Source organism: Triplophysa rosa, linkage group LG11 (genome assembly GCF_024868665.1).
Source record: "Triplophysa rosa linkage group LG11, Trosa_1v2, whole genome shotgun sequence".
Taxonomy (NCBI): Eukaryota; Metazoa; Chordata; class Actinopteri; order Cypriniformes; family Nemacheilidae; genus Triplophysa; species Triplophysa rosa.
Window position 1 is genome coordinate 4,358,982 of NC_079900.1, and position 26,626 is coordinate 4,385,607.

Consider the following 26,626-nt stretch of genomic DNA (forward strand, 5'->3'; position numbering starts at 1 on the left):
CTGAAAAACTCCACTGAACAGAAAATGTAAGAGATAACATACAACGATTAATATTAATGTATAGATTAATAATATAGATCAATAACTTAATGAGGAAAAACAAACTTACCTTCAAACGGGGAAATAAATGTGTTGCATAGCATCCGGTTAATGAAGGTATCAGTGAATCAATATAGAGGAACACAGGATTCAAAGACCACCTAGTGTACAGAAACCTTCGTTCACCCACGTTTTCATTTACACTGTAAGCTATTAAATGAAGTTAAAATAAGGCTACTTAAACTTATTTTGACGAGATGAGGTAATAGTTAAAACATTAATGAAATTAAAACAGTCAATTGTGAAAACTAAACCATGGTGATTGAAACTTTAAAATTTAAGACAGCAATTTACATTCCACTTAATGGAAGCGAATTCTCATTTTAATGGGATTTATTATGTATGAAGAAAAATGACTACCACCCACTTGACAGGTTTATTCTAAAATATCACCTTTCTCATAGATTGCATTTAGAATAAAAGAGATAGTAATAACATATTTGAAAATACTTCATAATACAAATCTATCAGTCATTAAAGACTTCTTTGCAAGATGTATCCAGAAGCACTTTTGGTTTCAGATTTTATTTATTATTAGTAGTAGTGTATAATTAAATCCTAAATATATTTGTTTAACATTTTAAATCGGTTATAAATATTCTGTTGGTTGTGTTTTGTTCAAGCAGGAAGTTCTTCTGGACCAGCGATGGACCAGCATTGTTTACGTCATCCAAAGAGGTCTATAAAATTGTGACACCTAGATATATTGTAGTTACCATGTTAGTTTTAAATTTAAATTATAATATAATATAAAACGATTCTGAATAAACAACAAACTTATTTCAACATCAGTGTGGTTGATATCCATTTATTCTTCTACATTTAATCAACTAGAAAGGTGACTTTTTATCTTATATTTTTAGCTGTCGTTTTTTTGCACACTCATTAACTTGACCAGAAGACATACTACATGTCTGGGTAAAGGAATATATTTATTGGAATGAAAGAAATTTAAACAAAGTAGAGATTGAGTTCAATTTATTTTGTATAGCACTTTTAATGTCGATGCATTAGTTTCCATAGAAACACCTTAAAAAGCCATCAGAGGATGACAAAAGCAAGCAAAAGGACTCTAAAAAAGATGTTAAACAAAAAAACCCAAAAGCTTTGGGAAAAACCCAGATTTGACAAGGAAAGTCATCCTCAACAGACAGCCACATATTTGAATGAATTTATGTTAAAGTATACATCAGTACATATAGGACAGGACTGTCACTAAAAGACTCAAAGCCTGATCCTAATTTCTAGAGCTCCACCCCCAAACTAATTCACCACCCAATCCCCAGAATTCCTAGCAGAAAGCCCCACATACAACGTCAATCGTTCATTTCGTCCAGATATAATCCAACACATGCCGTGTTAAGTGGTAATGACACCTTTGTTGTTTAATTCAATAAGAACTTCATAATCAATGCAACAACCAATGAATCAGACACGATGTTTCTCTCTCAACTGTAGCATTGAAAACCAGAACGACTGTCACTATCAGATATGGACAAACGCCAGCAGAGAACTGAGAATCTTAAGAACAGAAACCTTTCTCCTGAAAAGATCCTGAAAAAGTTTTAACACAAGTTATCATACAGAAGATCTGAACTAAAACTAAAGCAGCGTACAGTTGAGCTCCAAATTATTCATGCCGTAGGTAAATATGATCAAAAAAGGCTGTAAAAATAAATCTGCATCATTAAGACTTTGGATCTTTCATTTAAAAATGACACAAATCTAACATTTCATTAGAGAATATGAATTTTAAACGGGGAGGGGAATATCATTGTGAAATAAATGTTTTTCTCTAATACACAGAAAATAAGTGGGAAGAACTGAAAAGGATCGAGCAGCAACATGGAGCTGGAAATCTGAAGGGTCTGGAGTGATTCTGTATGAAGGAATAGTCTCTGATCTCTTGTCAGATGTTTTCTAAACTCATTATTGATTATAAGTGAAGACTCAGAGCTGTTATCTTGGCAAAAAGAAGGTTGCAAAAAGTATTAAATAAAAGGGTATGACATAATTATAAGCAATGTGTATTAGAGAAAAACAATTATTTTATAATGAGATTCCCCTCCCCATTTAACAATCTTATTCTCTAATGAAAGATAAGATTTTTGTTGTTATTTTTATATTTAAAGATCCAAATGCTTAATGATGTAGACTTATTTTTACAGCTTTCTTAGATCATAGTTGCCTGTATAAGGTATGAATAATTATGAGCTCAACTGTAGCTCACATGACAGACTCTCACCTGTGACTGAGATCCATCTCTTTGGAGACGCTCCTCTCTCTGGGTGTTGACAGGAGTAGAAACCCTCATGTGACTTTGAGACTGTAGAGATGATCATCATGTCTCCTGTAGTCTGATTCTGCACCTCTGATCCATCTTTATAGAATTCAGCTCTGAGGTTTGATGGGTTTTTATCTCGATATAAACAGTGTAGAGTCAGAGAATCTCCTTCAGTCACAGGATGAACAGGACTGTCCAGAATCACATCACCATCTACACAACAGAGAAACAAATGTAATGTAATGTAATATTAGTGATATTTTGTGAAGCTAATAAATACAGAATGATAAACTCACTGTGTATTGAGATATTAACAGGATGAAGTTTGTGTCCAGATTCAGACTCACACCAGTACACTCCAGTGTCAGATGTGATGAGAGATGTGATTGTACATGTAGATTCTGTTCCTGTAGATCTGACTGATGATGATGGACAAGTTTCCAGTGTGTTTGTGTATCTTCTCACTGTCCATCCAGTAGAGTTCCTGTGATCCTCACAGCTCAGAGAGAGAGATTCAGATGAGAAGTGTTGAGTTCTGTTGGGTCTGATGATCAGAGACACTGAAGAAGAAACACCTGAGAAGAAAAACAGCTTGAATCTTTATTAAACCCCCCTGTAGTCTATATTTGACCACTCATAACTCATCTTTGAGCATCAAAATAGCATGCTGAAAGTCTTTTATTTTGCTATGTCATTTAGTATAGACGGATCCATGGATGTTAATTTTGGGTACACTATAGGAATGTATTCCTTTAAGGCATTGTGACAGTGAACCTATAGAACAGACTGTCAGATTACATATAGCATCTGTGCTAACTGAGGTCCATAATCTCTCACCTGTAACATTGATCCACAGAACATCACTGTAGTCTGTGTAATAGACTGGATTCCCTCTTCCAGCTCTACACCAGTACAGACCTCCATCTGAAACTGTAACGGTGTGAATTGTGTAGTAGTTTTCATCTGTTGTCTTCTTCTCAGTGTTCTGTGTGTGTTGATACCAGTAAAACTTCCATCCAGTGAACTGATTCATGAGACACTTCAGAGTCACTGTGTTTCCCGTCAGTACAGATCCTTCAGTATCTGATCTGAGTTCAGCTTTTGGTTTTGATCCTGCAGGAGAATAAAACACATTCAGATGCTGAAGAGTCTCAGAGTTCATCTGCTTCTCTCCGAGTCTTTATTACAGTCATGACTGACCTTTAACAGAGAGAGTCACATGGTCACTGTCCTGAGAGGATGAGGTGCATCCAGCTCTCGCTCCTCTACACCAGAACTCATCCTGATCAGACTGAGTAACTGAACTGATAGTGAGAGTGTTTGTGTTTACTGTGTAACGTGGCGTCTTAGAATCTTAACTTCTGTCTTTATACCACAGATATCTCCAGTGTAATGATGTGTAAAGTTTCTCTATCTCACACTTCAGAGTGACTGTCTCTCCAGTGAACACAGATGTGTCTGGTGTTACTCTCACTGTAGCTCTGGGTAAAGCTGAGGAAAGTACAACAAAAGGTTATGAATATCTCATTACAGATGTGGGGTGAATTAAACTCTCTCATCAAAGACTGTTTACATTAAAGACACAAATCAATCAGCTTGAATTACCTTCAGTTTGTCGGGACTGGATGTTTAAAACTTTATAGAGCAAAAAGAAAAACATTTTGTAGGATTTTTAAATTGTATATTGAAATATATGAAAATCTCATGCAAACTCACACAATACTTTATAAAAAGTAAAAAAACTTTATATTTCTTTGAATAATTGCATGCACCTCTACAGTATTAACATACGCACGCACGCGCACACGCACACACGCACACACAAAGTAAAGTCTCTTTTAAAGCATCAGCATTTATTATCTGCTTGAAAGGGTTTCATCTGAATTATGTGCACTTTCACATGAAGAAATACTGTTATATACTACATACTATAGTAACATTTCTAGTTACTATAGTATTTTTACCATTATTATAGTAAGTATTAAAGTATACAATATTTTGTCAATTTACTATAGTAAATACTACAGAATATACTAAAGCATACTTCAGTAATTACACTATAATACACTAAACACTATAAAATACTCAAGTGCTACTTCATGTGGGCCACCACAAAATTTGCCTACTATATTCTGGTGAAGGTAATATGATAATATAAATGTATTGTAATTGTAATTGATAACACTATTTACAAATCAAATCAAACTGAGGGGTCAGTTCACAAATCATTTTGCTATAAAAGTCCTAACTATATTTTTATGAAACACTTAATGGAATATATTTAATTCATAACCATATTTTAATGGAATATAAAATATATATACTGTATATACTGTATATTTAGCCTGCCCAGGAAGGCCCCCTGCAATACCCATACGGCCCACCGGGGGGCCACGGCTCACAGTACAACAAGAAATGTTAAAAAAATTATAAGCAAGATTTCTTGCAAAAGAGCATATCTAAAAAAAACCTTTTCCTTCCTCTTTAGTTGATATGTGAATTTTACCACCTCACTTTTTCTAAATTGTGCTGAAGCTTATTTTAAAAAGGTAACGCGACTACTTTTAAAGTAACATTCCAATACTTTAAATAACATGAATCATTCTAAAGTATGCAGTACCTACAGTTATTCAGTTTTAATGGAAGTTTGAGTGACACCATAACTGAAACTCACAGGAATAACAGTGTGCTGTCCTTCTTTATTACTAAATGAATCTCATATGGATTGTTAAAACAGACCAGTGTTTCCATTTTTGGAAGTTAGCATTACACAAACTAACCAACTTCTAAATTTAAAGAAACTTATCAAATAAAAATTATGTCACAGACACCCAAACACAAGTTTTCACCACTAAGGGACATAATAAATGAGTAGCTATGATAACCGCTAGAGTTGTCTAAAAAAAAAAAAATAAAAAAAAAAAAAAATTAATTTTTTAAATTGAAGTTTGCACCCTAAATAGTGCACTTACTGCCTAACTATTAGAACAGATTATCAGCTCTACCACAGCACGACTAACTTGTTTCTAACACATATTCCGTGTATCAACAGTTTTTGGAGCAGAATTACATAAAACATCCTCCTCAACACTGAAAAAGAGTTTAAGTTATGAAGCTTACAGGATGTTTTAAAGGTCTCATTCCCCGCGATCACATTTTTCAACCTTTAGTTAGTGTGTAATGTTGCTGTTAGAGCATACATAATATCTGCAAAATGATAAAGCTCAAAGTTCAGTGCCAAGCGAGATATTGTCTGGGACTACAGAGAACGGCTGGAATCAGACTACAGCCCTCTACTTCCCGGGTACATGATGTCACTATTCCGACCGAGTGCTTTTATTAACCTCCGCCCAAAGGAATACGCCAAAAAAGGGGCGAGGTCTTCCTTAGAGAAGAGGAAGAGCCGCTGGAGTAGTGTTTGGTTCTCAGAGATTGTAAACATTTGACTGAGCTAACATTTAAACTACTTTCACTTTCATCACAGTCTTACAGCTGGTAATAAGAATTCAGCTACACACAAATAACCAACGGTCGAATAACAGCTTCCATGACTTTAACATCGTCTGTTCTGTGTAATACACTGATATTGTGTGTGTGTGTGCGCATACCTCTAAAACACTTCTATGAAACGTCCTTTGAAGTCCTGCTTGCAAATGTCTCCTGGTCAATCTGCTTGTTTTATTATTCAACTCGGGTCGGATATAAAAAAGCAAAACTAACGCTTCTGTTATTAGTGTTAATTAATAGAACCAGTCTGACGCCATTCAGTCCGTTGTCATTTCACTCTCCATAGTAGGAAATAAAATTGCGATCTCTAACAAAGATTGACGTTTGCACATGCACTAGCAGACCTCCGTTACACTTCGATCGATCCGCATGTGTTTAACTGATGAAGTGAAGTTGACTCCATTGTTACCGTTTATTGCTAAAAGCCAAAGCTTATGAATACACGTGCACTGAGAGGTGGACCGACCAATCACAACAGCCTGAGAAGCGGAAGCTCGCTGATATGGTATGGGTGGGACATCTTCAAACACACTCTAAGCGGAGAACCAATCACGACAGACCTGGTCAGCTTTACCAATCAGAGCATTTTGGAAGAAGGGACTTTAGACCGGAAGAAATCCAGTCGTTTTGTGAGAAGAGGGACAGCGGTGAACAATAGACTTAAAATACGTGAAATATAAAGCGTTTTTTTTAAATTAGAAACATGAACATCCACTGTTAAACAGCCAAAAAACATAATCAAAGCCTCAAAAACAGCAAAAGAATGGCTCCTTTAAAGATACCAAAGACCTCTTGTCTATGTCAAAAAACACATTAAATAGTTTTCAATTTCCTGTCCTGTCACGTACCACCAGTGGATGTTATAAATAGCACTGCTGGTGTGTTTATTACATTGACCACAGTTTGAGAATCACTAGATCTAAAATCTAAACCTGAGAACGAAGAATCAAACAGACCCACAGTCATGTTTACACAAAATTTTAACGGTGACTTGTTCATTCAACAATAATTTGACATTAACTGGACATGATAATGGTGGCAGTGACAGTATTTGTAAATGAGTCAAATCTATTAGAAGCTTGTGAACAACTGCTGTTTCTCACACTGGTTAATGCCACAGAACTAAAAAGAAGCAGAAAGTAAAACCACAGTGTAATCACCCCCCTTCTCTCACCATTTCATCAAACCACTGACACTGATGAATGCGTCAATGACATATATGCCTGCTGTGAAGATAAACGTTAAAAGTTGTGCAAAACTATAACTATAGGCATGTAATTTTCCGGAATTATAGAATTTTTCATATTAGTACACTATAAAAACTATCAAATGTAAAATTACATAAAAATATTAATCATCTGATTAATCAAGTCCACAGGATAAGAGCCACATATGAAATTCAAAAAGCTCTTTGTTTAATTCCAGAAGTACACCATCTGCATCATTAGAGAATGAATTTGTGTTTACTGTACGCCGAGTAATCGACGATCTCTAATCACAATTAGTACAAACATAATTGTTTATCTATTGTTTATGCTAAGCATGACAGACCATTATATGCAAAAAGGCAGCATATCTGGAAATATTTGTTTGTTATACTAAACAAAAAAATGCATAAAAACAAAAATGTCATGGCAAATATAGCATGCACTATTTTTATCAGTTATTATTTTATAGTCATCCAAATGAGCCTCGTCTCAAACTTTGCTCATTTGCTGGTGCAACTTTTGCTTTTCCGAAATTCTTCTCAGAGCTCCAAACATAACTCATAAAGAGCGAACATGTAAGTTTAACATCACTACTGTATATCATGAGATAAAGATTTAAACTTTGAGAGCAGCATGAAAAGACTTTGAAAAATGCAGAAACACTGAGAAGATAAAAGTTAATACTCACAGAGCACTAGAAGAAGAGAACTGAGCTCCATACTGATCTACTGATGACACACTTCAACAAACACACTGTGTTAAACACTCAAACACTTCCTCTATAACACCAATGTACAACCCCTGCGTCCCAAACTGCATACTATTCACCCTACATAGTGTTTGAAATTACAATGATTATGTGCCAAATCTTAATAAGTTGAAATGTGTATTTTTCAAGTAGTTGATATTACCCACAACTTATTTTGAGAGCCAGAAGTTTAGTGACGCTGCATTAAAATATATTAGTAAACTGGGATGCAGCATACGTACATAAATGTTGTAAATTAAAGTCAAAGTAACAGATTTACATGCATACAGTATGCAAACCAATGTTTGATTGTGACTTTTTAACAGTGTCATAGGAATTAAAACAATATTTATAGTCACTAACGGCACATAATAATGGTGTTGACAACAATATTGTACATTTATGGAAAAACCTCTTATAATGTCCTGGGCTGGGTTTCCCGAAACCATCTTAACATTACGTCATTCTGTACCTTAAGAGTGGGAGCGCTATATTCTTAAGACCGATGTAGCGATACGACGGTATCAGGAAACCCAGCCCTGAACAACTATTGCTCTCTCACACACGGTTAATACCACACAACTGAAATAGAAACACTTCTACAACCACAACAAGATCCTCTTCATCTCTCTTCCATCAGAACACAAACATATATATATATATATATATATATATATATACAGTAAACCAAATATTAATTGTTTACACTTAGACTTATGATTTTAAACAACCCCACCAAATTATTCAAACTTCACAACTCATTCGTCATCATTTGTGCTACAGACACGAATACTAGCTGAGATCAAACTTGTTGAGGAGTGTGATGTTGTGTTTTTAAACAATTAGACTTACTTCGGTTTACTGGATAATGAAACAAGTGAAAAATCCAAAGTCTTACTGAACATTAAAGAGCTATATCTGAAGACCCGATAGGCGGCACTCTCCAACCCCGCTGAAACAAGGGATGCTTCGTCCTCTGCCCGATCCGAAGAGGTGCCGGGGCACGCTTCAGAAGCGGACGCTAGGACGTCGCGGTTCGGTGAGTGCAAAGGGGAAACGGACGGATCCGTCTCCCGTGCCTCGGTTAAATCGAACCGCGAACCCCGGGACGAGGGAGTGGCGGCTCGTCCCTTTTTAAAGAAAGAAAGCCGAGCACGGAGAACACGGATGCCGAGGGCATCGCAGAGTTCGCACTCTCCCTCGAGCCCCAGGGCAGCATGGTCAGCCCCCAAGCACTCAAAGCAAAGTTCATGCTTGAACTTGAACTTGAAGGAGACTCTCACAAGGAGGCACACATCTCCGCTCTGAATTTGACATGACTTATTTATTTAACTCGTCTTAAATATACGTATAAAAGGCTAAGTTACGGTAGTGCTTAGACACTTTATATATCGATATCGATAGTTACATATAACTTTTTTTGCACAAACGCAAGACACGCACACACAAAGCGGTCCTTGAAGACAAAGAAACCTGATGACGCGTCCGTGTTCACGCCTATTATAACCTGCAGGTGCTGGTGTAATTAGCCACATCACCTGCCGAGGTTATTTAAAGCCAAAAAAAATTGGCGTGTTTGACACACGTGCTTCACAACCGGTCGAACAAAGACTGTTCTCCCATAGCGTTTGAAACGCAGCATCGAGTGTAGCTTTTGATAGAGAACACAGGATTCAAAGACACCTAGTGTACAGAAACCTTCTTCACCACGTTTTCATTTACACTGTAACTTATTAAATGAGTTAAAATGAGGCTACTTAACTTATTTTGATGAGATGAGGTAATATAAAAACATTAATGAAATTAAAATAGTCAATTGAAACTAAACCAGTGTGATTGAACTTTAAATTTAAGACAGCAATTACAGTTCACTAATGAAGCGATATCTCATTTAATGGATTTATTATGTATACTGTACTGTCAAATAAACTCTTGTGTTTTTCTACATCAGTGGTCTCCAAACTATAATACAAGGTGATTAAAGCGGGTTACACAAACTTTCTATTATTAAAGATTCAGATAGCATTTAAAGGGCCAGGCAGTGAAAACTTTTTGCAAATTACAACCAACCGCTCACTCCACCCCTCCTGTTCAAAACACTACGACAGCTGACAGAACATGTGTAGATAGAAATAACTCATTCTAAGGTAATAAAAACATAACGCTTCATTGTGTAAGCTCTTTATACACCTCTATGTATATTATATTGCATTTCTGTCAATAGATCCTCCAAAAAATGACACACTGGACCTTTAAATTGAGTTCATGTGTTTTTTACAAGCACAATATGATTGTGTGAAACATCTGGTGTACAAGCAGAATAATACTGTCAATGTAAAATAAATAGTCAATATTTGGCTGTCAAGTGTGAGTTTGCATTTGCTTTATATTCTGTCACTGTACGGCATTTATATTCTGGAGCAAGAGTCGATAATATTCAATAATATTGAAAGTTATCCAGATTCTAATGTCTTGACAAATTCTAAAAACATTACTGTCTTTCACAAGTTATGTGAAACTTTCACAACTTCTATGTATTGTATTCACAAATACAACTAAATGTAGTGAAGTCAAACAGTAGAAGCAGAACCTTCTTATTAAAGTGAGACTTTCCTTAAAAATTTTATGATTTTGTTAACAGGATGTTAAAATGAAATGTGTTGCATAATTTTAATATTAACATTCTATATATAATATTGCACAATGTAAGCCATAATAATGTAATATTTGTTGAGTGATTATTTGTGTCTATGTGTTTGAGATTAGAGAGAGGGTGTTGACTGTTTGGAGGTGTAGGCCTACATCACTGTCACAAACAGGTTTTAATAGGCCTACTTGATTACAAAGTGTACACGCTGCCTCAGCAGGTCTTATTCTCCCAAACCGTAAATGATATTATAAAGTGTAAGGCAGCTGGAAAAGTAGTAAGAACTGAGTTTGTTTGTGATGCTGGGACACAAAACAATGAAACCCCATTTGTTGCTAGATCCCGAGGAATGATATCCTGCCCTCCCATCAGGGGTTGTTGATGTCCAGGAACTGAACCCCTCTTCTTATCACACCTCTCTCCTCCCCTTCATCTCTTCAGGCCCTGACCACTGGAAATGTGCCCACACATTTCATACTGTTATATCATTTATTGTCATGTTATGAAGACTTGATCATCATGTTTGGTATTGTTTTAAAGGTCATGGTGCGATGGGTAAAAGGTCTAGTTCCCTCAAACCTAACAAAGAGTGTATTAGAGCTTTTTAACTTTAGGACATAACCTGCACTTCTCTAAGAGGTGTGACTTTCTCAGGGAATCTGGTTTACAGATAGATTGAGATCCCATTTGATGCTCTCTTCAGTCACGAGAAAACAAACCAACTAAGTTTCTCACTGGCCATTGGATTCTTTGTTTCATCTGAGTATATAAGGTGAACAGGCTAAAGACTCAGGATAGCATCTGTAACCAGAACTTCTCACACTGCAACTGTGTCTCGATTTTGCCAGGTATGATAAACTTGTGGTTTTATTTTATTCTTCTATTATATTGATCATCTTAGTCTATTAAGTTTAGCATTTTCTTTGTATGTGCGTTCTATGATTTTAATTAATGTTGTACCTGCCTGGCATAATAAATTGTTATTGTTGATTATATCTGAATTCTTCAGAGTCTGTTATTACCGGTAGATTGAAAGGAGCCTGTTTTGTTACCACAAAATCAATATGTCAGGATAGGATGGACTGGAGTTTTGATTTTAAACTACAAGTGGGGCATATTTATTAAAGCTCACATGTACCAGAATTCCACCTATCACCTGCCTTAGCAAGTTGCATGATCGTGACTAAAATAACTATGGTTCTGTTTCTGAGCAAGCATTGGGCGGCCAGACTTAATGATGTTAGTTTACCCGGCAACCTCTGACTAAAGATCAGAACTGACAGTTTTGTGACCGTGAGATCCACGAACCGGCCGGCGTGAGACTCTGTGCGACTGCAGGTCCCAAACGAAAGGATAACTATATATATATATATGTAGAAATCACTGAGGAGAAGCAGAACACGAGATCCCTTCAACCACACCATTGGATTCCGTCTTTGGGCCAGTGGGTGGTCTTTTACAAAAGTGTCTTATGAAATAATGTTCATTGTGTTCTCAGAACAGTGTATAATGTGAGTAAATATACTTACTCTCTACTGTCACTGTTATGGGGTCACTGTCATGTGATTCATAGTTTCCTCTTCTGGCTCTGCACCGGTACTGTCCTCCAGTAGAGACTGTGATTGTTTTAGTTCCTGAAGCGTCATAGTTTCTATGCTGTGAGGGTGTGAGAAAGATAAACTCCCATCCAGTGGACTGATTCACATCACAGGTCAGAGTAACTGAGTCTCCAGTGAACACAGAACTCTGAGGCTGAACAGTCAGAGATGGTTTGGGTTTATCTGTCAACACAAAATCATTGAGAATCATCTTAGAAAAACCCAAAATCAAATACTGAATGTTTCGGTATTTTGCTGATAATAATGATCATAATTTTGCAGATAATGAAAACACTCTCACCTGATACTGTCAGTGTAACTGCATCACTGGTGTCTGATGATCCTCTGATCTCTGTTCCTCTACAGGTGTATTTACCTGCGTCAGACTCAACAACAGAACTGATTGTGTATTTCTGTTGTTTATTCTGCTGTATGACTGAATCTTTATTCCATCTGTACTGCCAGCTAGTGACTCCTCCTCCATTGATGACACATGTGAGAGTGACAGTTTCTCCTCTGAATACATGTTCATCAGGCCGTACAGACACTTGAGCTTTTGGTCTTTCTGTACAATGACAAACAATTCACACTGTAAATACTGTACTGTCAAATAAACTCTTGTGTTTTTCTACATCAGTGGTGTCCAAACTATAATACAAGGTGATTAAAGCGGGTTACACAAACTTTCTATTATTAAAGATTCAGATACATTTAAAGCAACACTTGATACGTTCGAATTGAACGCACGGCAGATCACTCCCCCCTTGTCAAATCATATTGTCTGTTTAATTATCACATTATATCAAGAAGTAGTTGAATTAACCATAGTGAAACTGAGTTCAATGCATCGTAACATACAGGTATGTATTATTATGATTCAATTGCATTAAGCCGCATAAATTACCACCTCCACCCCCCTGTTCAAAACATATGATAGCTGACAGAACATGTGTAGATAGAAATAACTCATTCTAAGGTAATAAAAACATAACGCTTCATTGTGTAAGCTCTTTATTACACCTCTATGTATATTATATTGCATTTCTGTCAATAGATCCTCCAAAAAATGACACACTGGACCTTTAAATTGAGTTCATGTGTTTTTTTACAAGCAAAAAATGATTGTGTGAAACATCTGGGTTACAAGCAAATAAATACTGTCAATGTAAAAATAAATAGTATATTTGGCTAGCAAGTGTTAAGTTTGCATTTGCTTTTATTATTCTGTCACTGTACAGCATTTATATTCTGGAGCAAGAGTCGATAATATTCAATAATATTGAAAGTAATCCAGATTCTTAATGGTCTTGGGAAAATTCTAAAAGAACATATACTGGTCTTTCACAGGTTCTATGTCGAAACTTTCACAACTTCTACGTCAGTGTGTATTCACAAACACAGACTTAAATTGTAGTGAAGTTCAAACAGGTAGAAGCAGAACCTTCTTATTAAAGTGAGACTTTCCTTAAAAATTTTATGATTTTGTTAACAGGATGTTAAAATGAAATGTGTTGCATAATTTTAATATTAACATTCTATATATAATATTGCACAATGTAAGCCATAATAATGTAATATTTGTTGAGTGATTATTTGTGTCTATGTGTTTGAGATTAGAGAGAGGGTGTTGACTGTTTGGAGGTGTAGGCCTACATCACTGTCACAAACAGGTTTTAATAGGCCTACTTGATTACAAAGTGTACACGCTGCCTCAGCAGGTCTTATTCTCCCAAACCGTAAATGATATTATAAAGTGTAAGGCAGCTGGAAAAGTAGTAAGAACTGAGTTTGTTTGTGATGCTGGGACACAAAACAATGAAACCCCATTTGTTGCTAGATCCCGAGGAATGATATCCTGCCCTCCCATCAGGGGTTGTTGATGTCCAGGAACTGAACCCCTCTTCTTATCACACCTCTCTCCTCCCCTTCATCTCTTCAGGCCCTGACCACTGGAAATGTGCCCACACATTTCATACTGTTATATCATTTATTGTCATGTTATGAAGACTTGATCATCATGTTTGGTATTGTTTTAAAGGTCATGGTGCGATGGGTAAAAGGTCTAGTTCCCTCAAACCTAACAAAGAGTGTATTAGAGCTTTTTAACTTTAGGACATAACCTGCACTTCTCTAAGAGGTGTGACTTTCTCAGGGAATCTGGTTTACAGATAGATTGAGATCCCATTTGATGCTCTCTTCAGTCACGAGAAAACAAACCAACTAAGTTTCTCACTGGCCATTGGATTCTTTGTTTCATCTGAGTATATAAGGTGAACAGGCTAAAGACTCAGGATAGCATCTGTAACCAGAACTTCTCACACTGCAACTGTGTCTCGATTTTGCCAGGTATGATAAACTTGTGGTTTTATTTTATTCTTCTATTATATTGATCATCTTAGTCTATTAAGTTTAGCATTTTCTTTGTATGTGCGTTCTATGATTTTAATTAATGTTGTACCTGCCTGGCATAATAAATTGTTATTGTTGATTATATCTGAATTCTTCAGAGTCTGTTATTACCGGTAGATTGAAAGGAGCCTGTTTTGTTACCACAAAATCAATATGTCAGGATAGGATGGACTGGAGTTTTGATTTTAAACTACAAGTGGGGCATATTTATTAAAGCTCACATGTACCAGAATTCCACCTATCACCTGCCTTAGCAAGTTGCATGATCGTGACTAAAATAACTATGGTTCTGTTTCTGAGCAAGCATTGGGCGGCCAGACTTAATGATGTTAGTTTACCCGGCAACCTCTGACTAAAGATCAGAACTGACAGTTTTGTGACCGTGAGATCCACGAACCGGCCGGCGTGAGACTCTGTGCGACTGCAGGTCCCAAACGAAAGGATAACTATATATATATATATGTAGAAATCACTGAGGAGAAGCAGAACACGAGATCCCTTCAACCACACCATTGGATTCCGTCTTTGGGCCAGTGGGTGGTCTTTTACAAAAGTGTCTTATGAAATAATGTTCATTGTGTTCTCAGAACAGTGTATAATGTGAGTAAATATACTTACTCTCTACTGTCACTGTTATGGGGTCACTGTCATGTGATTCATAGTTTCCTCTTCTGGCTCTGCACCGGTACTGTCCTCCAGTAGAGACTGTGATTGTTTTAGTTCCTGAAGCGTCATAGTTTCTATGCTGTGAGGGTGTGAGAAAGATAAACTCCCATCCAGTGGACTGATTCACATCACAGGTCAGAGTAACTGAGTCTCCAGTGAACACAGAACTCTGAGGCTGAACAGTCAGAGATGGTTTGGGTTTATCTGTCAACACAAAATCATTGAGAATCATCTTAGAAAAACCCAAAATCAAATACTGAATGTTTCGGTATTTTGCTGATAATAATGATCATAATTTTGCAGATAATGAAAACACTCTCACCTGATACTGTCAGTGTAACTGCATCACTGGTGTCTGATGATCCTCTGATCTCTGTTCCTCTACAGGTGTATTTACCTGCGTCAGACTCAACAACAGAACTGATTGTGTATTTCTGTTGTTTATTCTGCTGTATGACTGAATCTTTATTCCATCTGTACTGCCAGCTAGTGACTCCTCCTCCATTGATGACACATGTGAGAGTGACAGTTTCTCCTCTGAATACATGTTCATCAGGCCGTACAGACACTTGAGCTTTTGGTCTTTCTGTACAATGACAAACAATTCCTCTTTAATAATTCCTGACAAGTCGACATCGGATTTCAAGTTTAATCTGTTAATGAATTGGTTGATACTATTCTTTAAATAGAAAAAGATAATAATACATAATTTAAAATAGTTGAGTGATTTTTTACTGAGAACCAATATATTAGTGGTACTTTTGTATAGTCTACACAGAAATATTTGAGATAAATCATTGATAAAATACATACAGGTATAGCTAGCCACGGCGGGCATTTATTATTACAAAGGACCTGATCACTTACATTCACTTTCAAAACCTGTTTCAAAAATTTCACTAAATCTGTTGATTTAAATAAAAGAAGCTTATACAAGTTATAATAAACAATAAGTACTCAATACTTATATGTTCCGAAGCAACAAAGCTCTATTAGTAAATTCCTCACGCAATCAGTAAATGTATTGCGTCCTTGCCACCGTATGCTCACTGTTACTTTATATTGCATAATGCTCAAACGATCTCTGGCCCATTGACTGCTTTAGAANATGAAGAAAAATGACTACCACCACTGACAGGTTTATCTAAAATATCACCTTTCATAGTTGCATTTAGGAATAGAGATAGTAATAACATATTTGAAAATACTTCATAATACAAATCTATCAGTCATTAAAGACTTCTTTGCAAGATGTATCCAGAAGCACTTTTGGTTTCAGATTTTATTTATTATTAGTAGTAGTGAGAAACACGGATCGTGACAGTCACAGACTCGCAGTGTGAAGAGACGCTCACACCAGAGGTCAACACATCTCATCTGCACATCATGTGTGTTTCATGCTAAAGTTTTTAATGCTCGGACATGAAACCTAATATACTGTATATAATATCATTGACTTAATGCAGTTTTCGAGTCAATCAAAGTGTAATGTATTTATTGTCTTAGAGTTCCTTCTGCCTTTAGACCTCAATAAGACAAAGTGACATTTTTAAAGATACAGAAGAATTAAAATCATTGGTGTTTGCTGAGGAATCCTTTTGCGTTACAAATATGATTGACAGCTGAAATGAGTTTTCTGACAATAAATAGACAAACTCATCTCATAGAGCTACAGTATATTAAAAGAGGAACTAAAGCCATATCTACAGATGAGAATATCACATCCAGATCACCATAGCAACCATCTACCGACAGCTAAAAACCGCATTCGCTAGCAACTCTCTAAAAAGCAATCTAGAAACCATAAAGCAACATTCCAGTAACCTCTCTCAGTCACAACACGATGATGACACAGCGGCAGATAGTTTCTAAACAAAAGCATCAGTCATATCTGACCAGAATATCACTAAAAAAATCACAGAATGTTTTCAAGCAACTTTAAAAAGACAAATCGTGAGCCTGCAATGACAAACTGAAAAACTCCACTGAACAGAAAATGTAAGAGATAACATACAACGATTAATATTAATGTATAGATTAATAATATAGATCAATAACTTAATGAGGAAAAACAAACTTACCTTCAAACGGGGAAATAAATGTGTTGCATAGCATCCGGTTAATGAAGGTATCAGTGAATCAATATAGAGAACACAGGATTCAAAGACACCTAGTGTACAGAAACCTTCTTCACCACGTTTTCATTTACACTGTAACTATTTAAATGAGTTAAAATAGGCTACTTAACTTATTTTGATGAGATGAGGTAATATAAAAACATTAATGAAATTAAATAGTCAATTGAAACTAAACCATGTGATTGAACTTTAAATTTAAGACAGCAATTACAGTTCACTAATGAAGCGATATCTCATTTAATGGATTTATTATGTATGAAGAAAAATGACTACCACCACTGACAGGTTTATCTAAAATATCACCTTTCATAGTTGCATTTAGGAATAGAGATAGTAATAACATATTTGAAAATACTTCATAATACAAATCTATCAGTCATTAAAGACTTCTTTGCAAGATGTATCCAGAAGCACTTTTGGTTTCAGATTTTATTTATTATTAGTAGTAGTGTTTAGAATTTTAAAGTTTTACTTAATTAATATTGCATATAGGAATTTATAGTCTGTTATATTTGACCTGTGCTTCTCTCTCCTTTATCTTAAATGTGTGCTCTCACTGAGCGTGTGTGTGTGCGCGTAATTTGTCTGTGTACGTACGTGTGTGTCCGTGCGCATCCGTGTGTGTGTGTGTGTGTCTATGTGTGTTAGTACATGTGCATATTGTGTGTGTGGAGTGTTTTGTATGTGGGTATGTCTGTCTTCTGTGTTCTACTTTTTCTTGTTTTTGCAGGTACAACTTTAATTGTTTTGCTTATAGTCAATATGTCTTATGTACAGCTGCTTTGTAACAATGAAAATTGTAAAAAGCGCTATATAAATAAAGTTGAGTTGAGTTGAGTTAAAATTGATTTGCATTCAGCACAATATTATGATGGATTGAAGAATAATTCAGTAAATACATTACTGCCCTTGTCGACTACATGCCGTGAAAGTACATTTCTAGTAATACATGCATACTGTACTTTGCATAGTTAACTGAGTGACCCTTCTTATTAATGAATGGGTGTAGTTTTATTAATTATTAAAATGTAATGTATGCTGTATTACTGTAATATACTGTCGGTGTGTGAGTTCAGAGAGAGGATGTTTACTGTTCAGAGGTGAATCCATTCATAAACACTTTGAAATTAAACAACGGGAAACACTATTAATAGACATGTTGAATTAGATGACAGGTTTAAACCTCTATGACTGCAACAGTTCAGTGTTTTATGAAATAATGTTCATTGTGTTCTCAGAACAGTATAATGAGAGTAAATATACTCACTCTCTACTGTCACTGTTCTTGGGTCACTGTCATGTGAGTCATAGTTTCCTCTTCTGGCTCTGCACTTGTGCTCTCCTCCATGACCGAGTCCCACAGAGACGATTGTTTTAGTTTTTGAATCTTCATAGTTTTCACGGTTTGAAGGTGTGATAAAGAGAAACTCCCATCCAGTGGACTGATTCACATCACAGGTCAGAGTAACTGAGTCTCCAGTGAACACAGAACTCTGAGGCTGAACAGTCAGAGATGGTTTGGGTTTATCTGTCAATATAAAATCATTGAGAATCATCTTAGAAAAACCCAAAATCAAATACTGAATGTTTCGGTATTTTGCAGATAATGAAAACACTCTCACCTGATACTGTCAGTGTAACTTCATCACTGGTGTCTGATGATCCTCTGATCTCTGTTCCTTCACAGGTGTATTTACCTGCGTCAGACTCACTAACAGAACTGATTGTGTATTTCTGTTGATAACTGTAAGTGTAATAGATTGAATCTTTATACCATCTGTACTGCCAGTTATTGACTGATGTTTTTCCATTGATGACACATGTGAGAGTGACAGTTTCTCCACTGAATACATGTTCATCAGGCCGTACAGACACTTGAGCTTTTGGTCTTTCTGTATAATGACAAACAATTCGCTCTTTAAATAATGTCCTCACAATCTACATCAGTGGATTCCAATCTGGTAATAATAGGGTTAAGTAACTATTCTTTCAATAAAAACTATAATAATATTTAAACGAAGTTATGATTTTCTGACGAGAACAAAATTATTATGTGGACTTTCTAGTCTACAAACAGCATAATATTTGATCACTGATAAATACAGTACAGGTATATTGCAGTCACGGCGTGTGCATTTTATGTACGTACACAAATAAGATGAATCGCTTTACATTCACTTTCACAACCTTGTTCAAAATTCACTAAATCGTTGAATTGTAAATAAAAGAAGTTTAATACGAAGGGTTTAATAATTAATAATAAGGGTCACTCAATACTTATGATTTCCGAAGCAACAAAGTCTTGTTGAAATTCCCACAAGCAGGTCTTTAAAATTGACTAAATACTGTACTGTCAAATAAACTCTTGTGTTTTTCTACATCAGTGGTCTCCAAACTATAATACAAGGTGATTAAAGCGGGTTACACAAACTTTCTATTATTAAAGATTCAGATAGCATTTAAAGGGCCAGGCAGTGAAAACTTTTTGCAAATTACAACCAACCGCTCACTCCACCCCTCCTGTTCAAAACACTACGACAGCTGACAGAACATGTGTAGATAGAAATAACTCATTCTAAGGTAATAAAAACATAACGCTTCATTGTGTAAGCTCTTTATACACCTCTATGTATATTATATTGCATTTCTGTCAATAGATCCTCCAAAAAATGACACACTGGACCTTTAAATTGAGTTCATGTGTTTTTTACAAGCACAATATGATTGTGTGAAACATCTGGTGTACAAGCAGAATAATACTGTCAATGTAAAATAAATAGTCAATATTTGGCTGTCAAGTGTGAGTTTGCATTTGCTTTATATTCTGTCACTGTACGGCATTTATATTCTGGAGCAAGAGTCGATAATATTCAATAATATTGAAAGTTATCCAGATTCTAATGTCTTGACAAATTCTAAAAACATTACTGTCTTTCACAAGTTATGTGAAACTTTCACAACTTCTATGTATTGTATTCACAAATACAACTAAATGTAGTGAAGTCAAACAGTAGAAGCAGAACCTTCTTATTAAAGTGAGACTTTCCTTAAAAATTTTATGATTTTGTTAACAGGATGTTAAAATGAAATGTGTTGCATAATTTTAATATTAACATTCTATATATAATATTGCACAATGTAAGCCATAATAATGTAATATTTGTTGAGTGATTATTTGTGTCTATGTGTTTGAGATTAGAGAGAGGGTGTTGACTGTTTGGAGGTGTAGGCCTACATCACTGTCACAAACAGGTTTTAATAGGCCTACTTGATTACAAAGTGTACACGCTGCCTCAGCAGGTCTTATTCTCCCAAACCGTAAATGATATTATAAAGTGTAAGGCAGCTGGAAAAGTAGTAAGAACTGAGTTTGTTTGTGATGCTGGGACACAAAACAATGAAACCCCATTTGTTGCTAGATCCCGAGGAATGATATCCTGCCCTCCCATCAGGGGTTGTTGATGTCCAGGAACTGAACCCCTCTTCTTATCACACCTCTCTCCTCCCCTTCATCTCTTCAGGCCCTGACCACTGGAAATGTGCCCACACATTTCATACTGTTATATCATTTATTGTCATGTTATGAAGACTTGATCATCATGTTTGGTATTGTTTTAAAGGTCATGGTGCGATGGGTAAAAGGTCTAGTTCCCTCAAACCTAACAAAGAGTGTATTAGAGCTTTTTAACTTTAGGACATAACCTGCACTTCTCTAAGAGGTGTGACTTTCTCAGGGAATCTGGTTTACAGATAGATTGAGATCCCATTTGATGCTCTCTTCAGTCACGAGAAAACAAACCAACTAAGTTTCTCACTGGCCATTGGATTCTTTGTTTCATCTGAGTATATAAGGTGAACAGGCTAAAGACTCAGGATAGCATCTGTAACCAGAACTTCTCACACTGCAACTGTGTCTCGATTTTGCCAGGTATGATAAACTTGTGGTTTTATTTTATTCTTCTATTATATTGATCATCTTAGTCTATTAAGTTTAGCATTTTCTTTGTATGTGCGTTCTATGATTTTAATTAATGTTGTACCTGCCTGGCATAATAAATTGTTATTGTTGATTATATCTGAATTCTTCAGAGTCTGTTATTACCGGTAGATTGAAAGGAGCCTGTTTTGTTACCACAAAATCAATATGTCAGGATAGGATGGACTGGAGTTTTGATTTTAAACTACAAGTGGGGCATATTTATTAAAGCTCACATGTACCAGAATTCCACCTATCACCTGCCTTAGCAAGTTGCATGATCGTGACTAAAATAACTATGGTTCTGTTTCTGAGCAAGCATTGGGCGGCCAGACTTAATGATGTTAGTTTACCCGGCAACCTCTGACTAAAGATCAGAACTGACAGTTTTGTGACCGTGAGATCCACGAACCGGCCGGCGTGAGACTCTGTGCGACTGCAGGTCCCAAACGAAAGGATAACTATATATATATATATGTAGAAATCACTGAGGAGAAGCAGAACACGAGATCCCTTCAACCACACCATTGGATTCCGTCTTTGGGCCAGTGGGTGGTCTTTTACAAAAGTGTCTTATGAAATGATGTTCATTGTGTTCTCAGAACAGTGTATTATGTGAGTAAAATACTCACTCTCTACTGTCACTGTTATGGTACTGTATGTGTTCATAGTTTCCTCTTCTGGCTCTGCACGTACTTCCTCCATCAGAGACTCGCACATGATTGTTTTAGTTCCTGAAGGTTCATAGTATTCTTGCGTGAGGGTGTGAAAAGAAAACTCCCATCCAGTGGACTGATTCACATCACAGATCAGAGTAATGTGTCTCCAGTGAACACAGAACTCTGAGGCTGAACAGTCAGAGATGGTTTGGGTTTATCTGTCAAAAAAATCATGAGAATCATATTAGGACCAAATCAAATATAATTTTCATTGTTGTATATTGATCATATTCAGATAATGAAAACACTCTCACCTGATACTGTCAGTGTAACTGCATCACTGGTGTCTGATGATCCTCTGATCTCTGTTCCTCTACAGGTGTATTTACCTGCGTCAGACTCAACAACAGAACTGATTGTGTATTTCTGTTGTTTATTCTGCTGTATGATGAATCTTTATTCCATCTGTACTGCCAGCTAGTGACTCTCCTCCATTGATGACACATNATCTTTATTCCAGCTGTACTGCCAGTTATTGACTGATGTTTTTCCATTGATGACACATGTGAGAGTGACAGTTTCTCCTCTGAATAATGTTCATCAGGCCGTACAGACACTTGAGCTTTTGGTCTTTCTGTATAATGACAAACATGTGGTAAGGCTGTGCTATATGCTGTAGTTATATAATAATTATGCACTCTGCTCTAAATGTGTTTGAAGGCTGATTGACTACATGCACAGATATTAGTTTTTGATAATCTAGCCAGGCGTTAAAGGAGGACTGACAGCTACAAAATGTCATGTTATATTCATTGCCTTGTGAAAACTAATGGTTGAAATGAAATTCACTGAGGAGAAACACTGGGAGACGCAGCAGTGCTCAGCTGTTCTCTCACAGGACTGAAATGCAAAGTTTTTTCATCTTGTTTTTCGTTTTTCGTTTGAACCAATGATTTAGGTACTATATTAATGATGAACACTCTCACCTGATACTGTCAGTGTAACTGGATCACTGGTACGTGAGGATCGTGATCCTCTGATCTCTGTTCCTCTACAGGTGTATTTACCTGCGTGAGACTCACTAACAGAACTGATTGTGTATTTCTGTTGGTAACTGTCAGTGTAATAGTATGAATCTTTATTCCAGCTGTACTGCCAGTTATTGACTGATGTTTTTCCACTGATGACACATGTGAGAGTGACAGTTTCTCCTCTGAATAAATGTTCATCAGGCCGTACAGACACTTGAGCTTTTGGTCTTTCTGTATAATGACAAACAATTCACACAGTAAATACTGTCAGATAATGTATAAACACTTGACTGCAAAACATACAGCTTTATCAGATTACAGTTTGTAATTTCCAAACGTTTAATGTCTTACATGAACAGTGTATTATGGGACTAAAGATACTCACTCTCTATTGTCACTGTTATTGTATTACTGTAATATGTGTCATAGTTTCCTCTTCTGGCTCTGCACTTGTATTCTCCTCCATCAGAGACTCGCACATAACTGATTGTTTTAGTTCCTGAAGGTTCATAGTATCCAGAGTTTGGAGGTTTGCTGAAGACAAACTCCCATCCAGAGGACTGATTCACATCACAGATCAGAGTTAATGTGTCTCCAGTGAACACAGACTGTGGCCGAATGGTCAGAGTTGGTTTGAGAAAATCTGTTAATATAAAAGTAAAGAATAAAAATCAACCTGACACAAAATATTGAGTGTTGTTGTATATTGCAGATATTAATGATGAACACTCTCACCTGATACTGTCAGTGTAACCTCATCACTGATGTCTGATGATCCTCTGATCTCTGTTCCTCTACAGGTGTATTTACCTGCGTCAGACTCAACAACAGAACTGATTGTGTATTTCTGTTGATAACTGTAAGTGTAATAGATTGAATCTTTATACCATCTGTACTGCCAGCTAGTGACTCCTCCTCCATTGATGACACATGTGAGAGTGACAGTTTCTCCTCTGAATACATGTTCATCAGGTCGTACAGACACTTGAGCTTTTGGTCTTTCTGTATAATGACAACCATTCAGACAATAGTGTTTAAGTGTGTAGGGTATGGTCGGATCAAAGTTTACCATCTGTGATCGTAAAACACAGTAACCTCTCAGCAGGACTTCGAACAGGCACCGACGAGTCTGGGCAAATGGGCCTGTCTAAACACCCCCCCCCTGGACTTCAAAGGAGGATAAGGAGGGAGGACAGGGCTGTTCAACAAAGTGACAAAAACCACGTCGCCCACAAGCTGAGAGCCTCGGTTTATTCCAAAAGAATGTCTCTTTCTCTCTATTTAGCAACAAAGACTGGTTTAAAGTGCATATCCATATACCCCCACGTTGTATGCTTGTCTCCCCGTTATTCACCTTCAATATATATCCTCCAATGCATGTGTGCGTAGTGGTATTTCTGTTTATATTTACATTCTTGTACAAACTACAGGTCAATGTGATTGTAACCCTGGGTCATATCAAAATGTTCCTCTTTTCATTTCATAGAATATGGTGTATAGCACAGTAATGTATTTTTATACCATGTTCATTTTATTTTATTCTAAGACTATCTACTGCTCCAAACTCCCAGGCGACCATAAATGCAAATGAGCTGGCGTGCCGGACAAAGAAACATGTTTTCGCGCCCAAAACTATCTCATCACATTGGATCGCCCACCTCGGAGGGGCGTGACGCCCTCGGGGTTAAAACATCTGTCCGCTCGCTTGTGCTTGCTCGCTCGTGTTCTTTCAACCTCTCGAGACCTGTCTCTCCTCGGAGACAGCTTCTTCCGGCAGTTTGCTTCAGCTAAATCCGACGGACTCACGGCTTGCTCTGAACACATCAGGACCCTTTGATACGCGCGCCAGCACGTGTCCCGAGAAACAAAGAAGCCAATGCAAGTATCTGAACTATTGCTAACTAGTTGTGTATAAGCTTCGCCCCTTTTAAATAAGGAGATTGTCCTCGATGGTTCGTGCAGATGTGAATAGCTGATTTAATACTGCCATTTTCTTTGCTTTATCTATTTCTTTCATTCTCTACTGTTTTACGTTTTTATGTTTGTTTGTTAATGTTTGGTTATTGTTAGCTAGTTGATTCTATTTCCCCCGTAGTGTAGATAAATAAACCGCATGTGTATCCATGCTCGAATTGTTTCTGTGTTTATTTATCACATATTAACGTCACTTAAACTGCTTGATTTCGTTAAGATTTCTGAAGTGGTACTGTACTACAGTAAGAATATTGTTTTTCCAGGCCAGGGGAGTAATATTTCTTANCTCCTCACAGATCAGAGTTAATGTGTCTCCAGTGAACACAGATTGTGGCCGAACGGTCAGAGTTGGTTTGAGAAAATCTGTTAATATAAAAGTAAAGAATAAAAATCAACCTGACACAAAATATTGAGTGTTATTGTATATTGCGGATATTAATGATGAAAACTCACCTGATACTGTCAGTGTAACTGCATCACTGGTGTCTGATGATCCTCTGATCTCTGTTCCTCTACAGGTGTATTTACCTGCGTCAGACTCAACAACAGGACTGATTGTGTATTTCTGTTGTTTATTCTGCTGTATGACTGAATCTTTATACCATCTGTACTGCCAGCTAGTGACTCCTCCTCCATTGATGACACATGTGAGAGTGACAGTTTCTCCTCTGAATACATGTTCATCAGGCCGAACAGACACTTGAGCTTTTGGTCTTTCTGTACAATGACAACCATTCAGACAATAGTGTCTGTATGAACACAGATTGATTGACTGTAAGCATACATGTACATCATGCTAGTTTTATACTGTCGTATCTGCCATGTATTTTGTACCAATCAACCATCAATCAATTAATCCGAATTATTTTTTTCAGAATTATGGCACTGCCACAGAGAAAGCACAGTTTCTGCAGAGACCTAAGACTGAAATTTTTCAAAGATGATTTAGATTTTAAAAATGGCCAAAGTTCTCCTGAAATGATGTTCATTGTGTTCTCAGAACAGTGTATTATGTAAGTAAAAATACTCACCTTCTACTGTCAGTGTTACTGAGTTACTGTAATATGTGTCATACGGGGGATTTTCTCCTCTTCTGGCTCTGCACCAGTACTTTCCTCCATCAGAGACTCGCACAGAACTGATTGTTTTAGTTCCTGAAGGTTCAGTGTATTCCTGGCGTGAGGGTGTGAGAAAGATAAACACCCATCCAGAGGACTGATTCACATCACAGATCAGAGTAATTTTGTCTCCAGTGAACACAGAACTCTGAGGCTGAACAGTCAGAGATGGTTTGGGTTTATCTGTCAATATAAAACAACCGAGAATCATATTAGGAGCAGCAAACAAATATTAATTCTTACATTGTTTTCCAGATATTACAGTACAGATGAAAACTCACCTGATACTGTCAGTGTAACTGCATCACTGGTGTCTGATGATCCTCTGATCTCTGTTCCTCTACAGGTGTATTTACCTGCGTCAGACTCAACAACAGAACTGATTGTGTATTTCTGTTGTTTATTCTGCTGTATGACTGAATCTTTATTCCATCTGTACTGCCAGCTAGTGACTCCTCCTCCATTGATGACACATGTGAGAGTGACAGTTTCTCCTCTGAATACATGTTCATCAGGCCGTACAGACGATTGAGCTTTTGGTTTTTCTGTATAATGACAAACAAT

The 26,626-nt window shown here is 36.7% G+C and overlaps 1 protein-coding gene across 1 annotated transcript; it reads right to left on the reverse strand.

The window, feature by feature from the left end:
• Nucleotides 1-1,607: 1,607 nt before the first annotated feature.
• LOC130561251 (B-cell receptor CD22-like) lies at nt 1,608-26,626 on the reverse strand (the record flags this gene model as incomplete). The annotated part of the gene is made up of 13 exons (XM_057345455.1): nt 1,608-1,653; nt 2,345-2,596; nt 2,680-2,958; nt 3,221-3,496; nt 12,393-12,656; nt 15,119-15,370; nt 15,489-15,752; nt 18,572-18,832; nt 18,927-19,196; nt 23,356-23,613; nt 23,706-23,972; nt 25,976-26,245; nt 26,344-26,626. Coding segments are annotated over 13 exons (3,228 nt in total), but the record flags the coding sequence as incomplete, so codon positions are not given.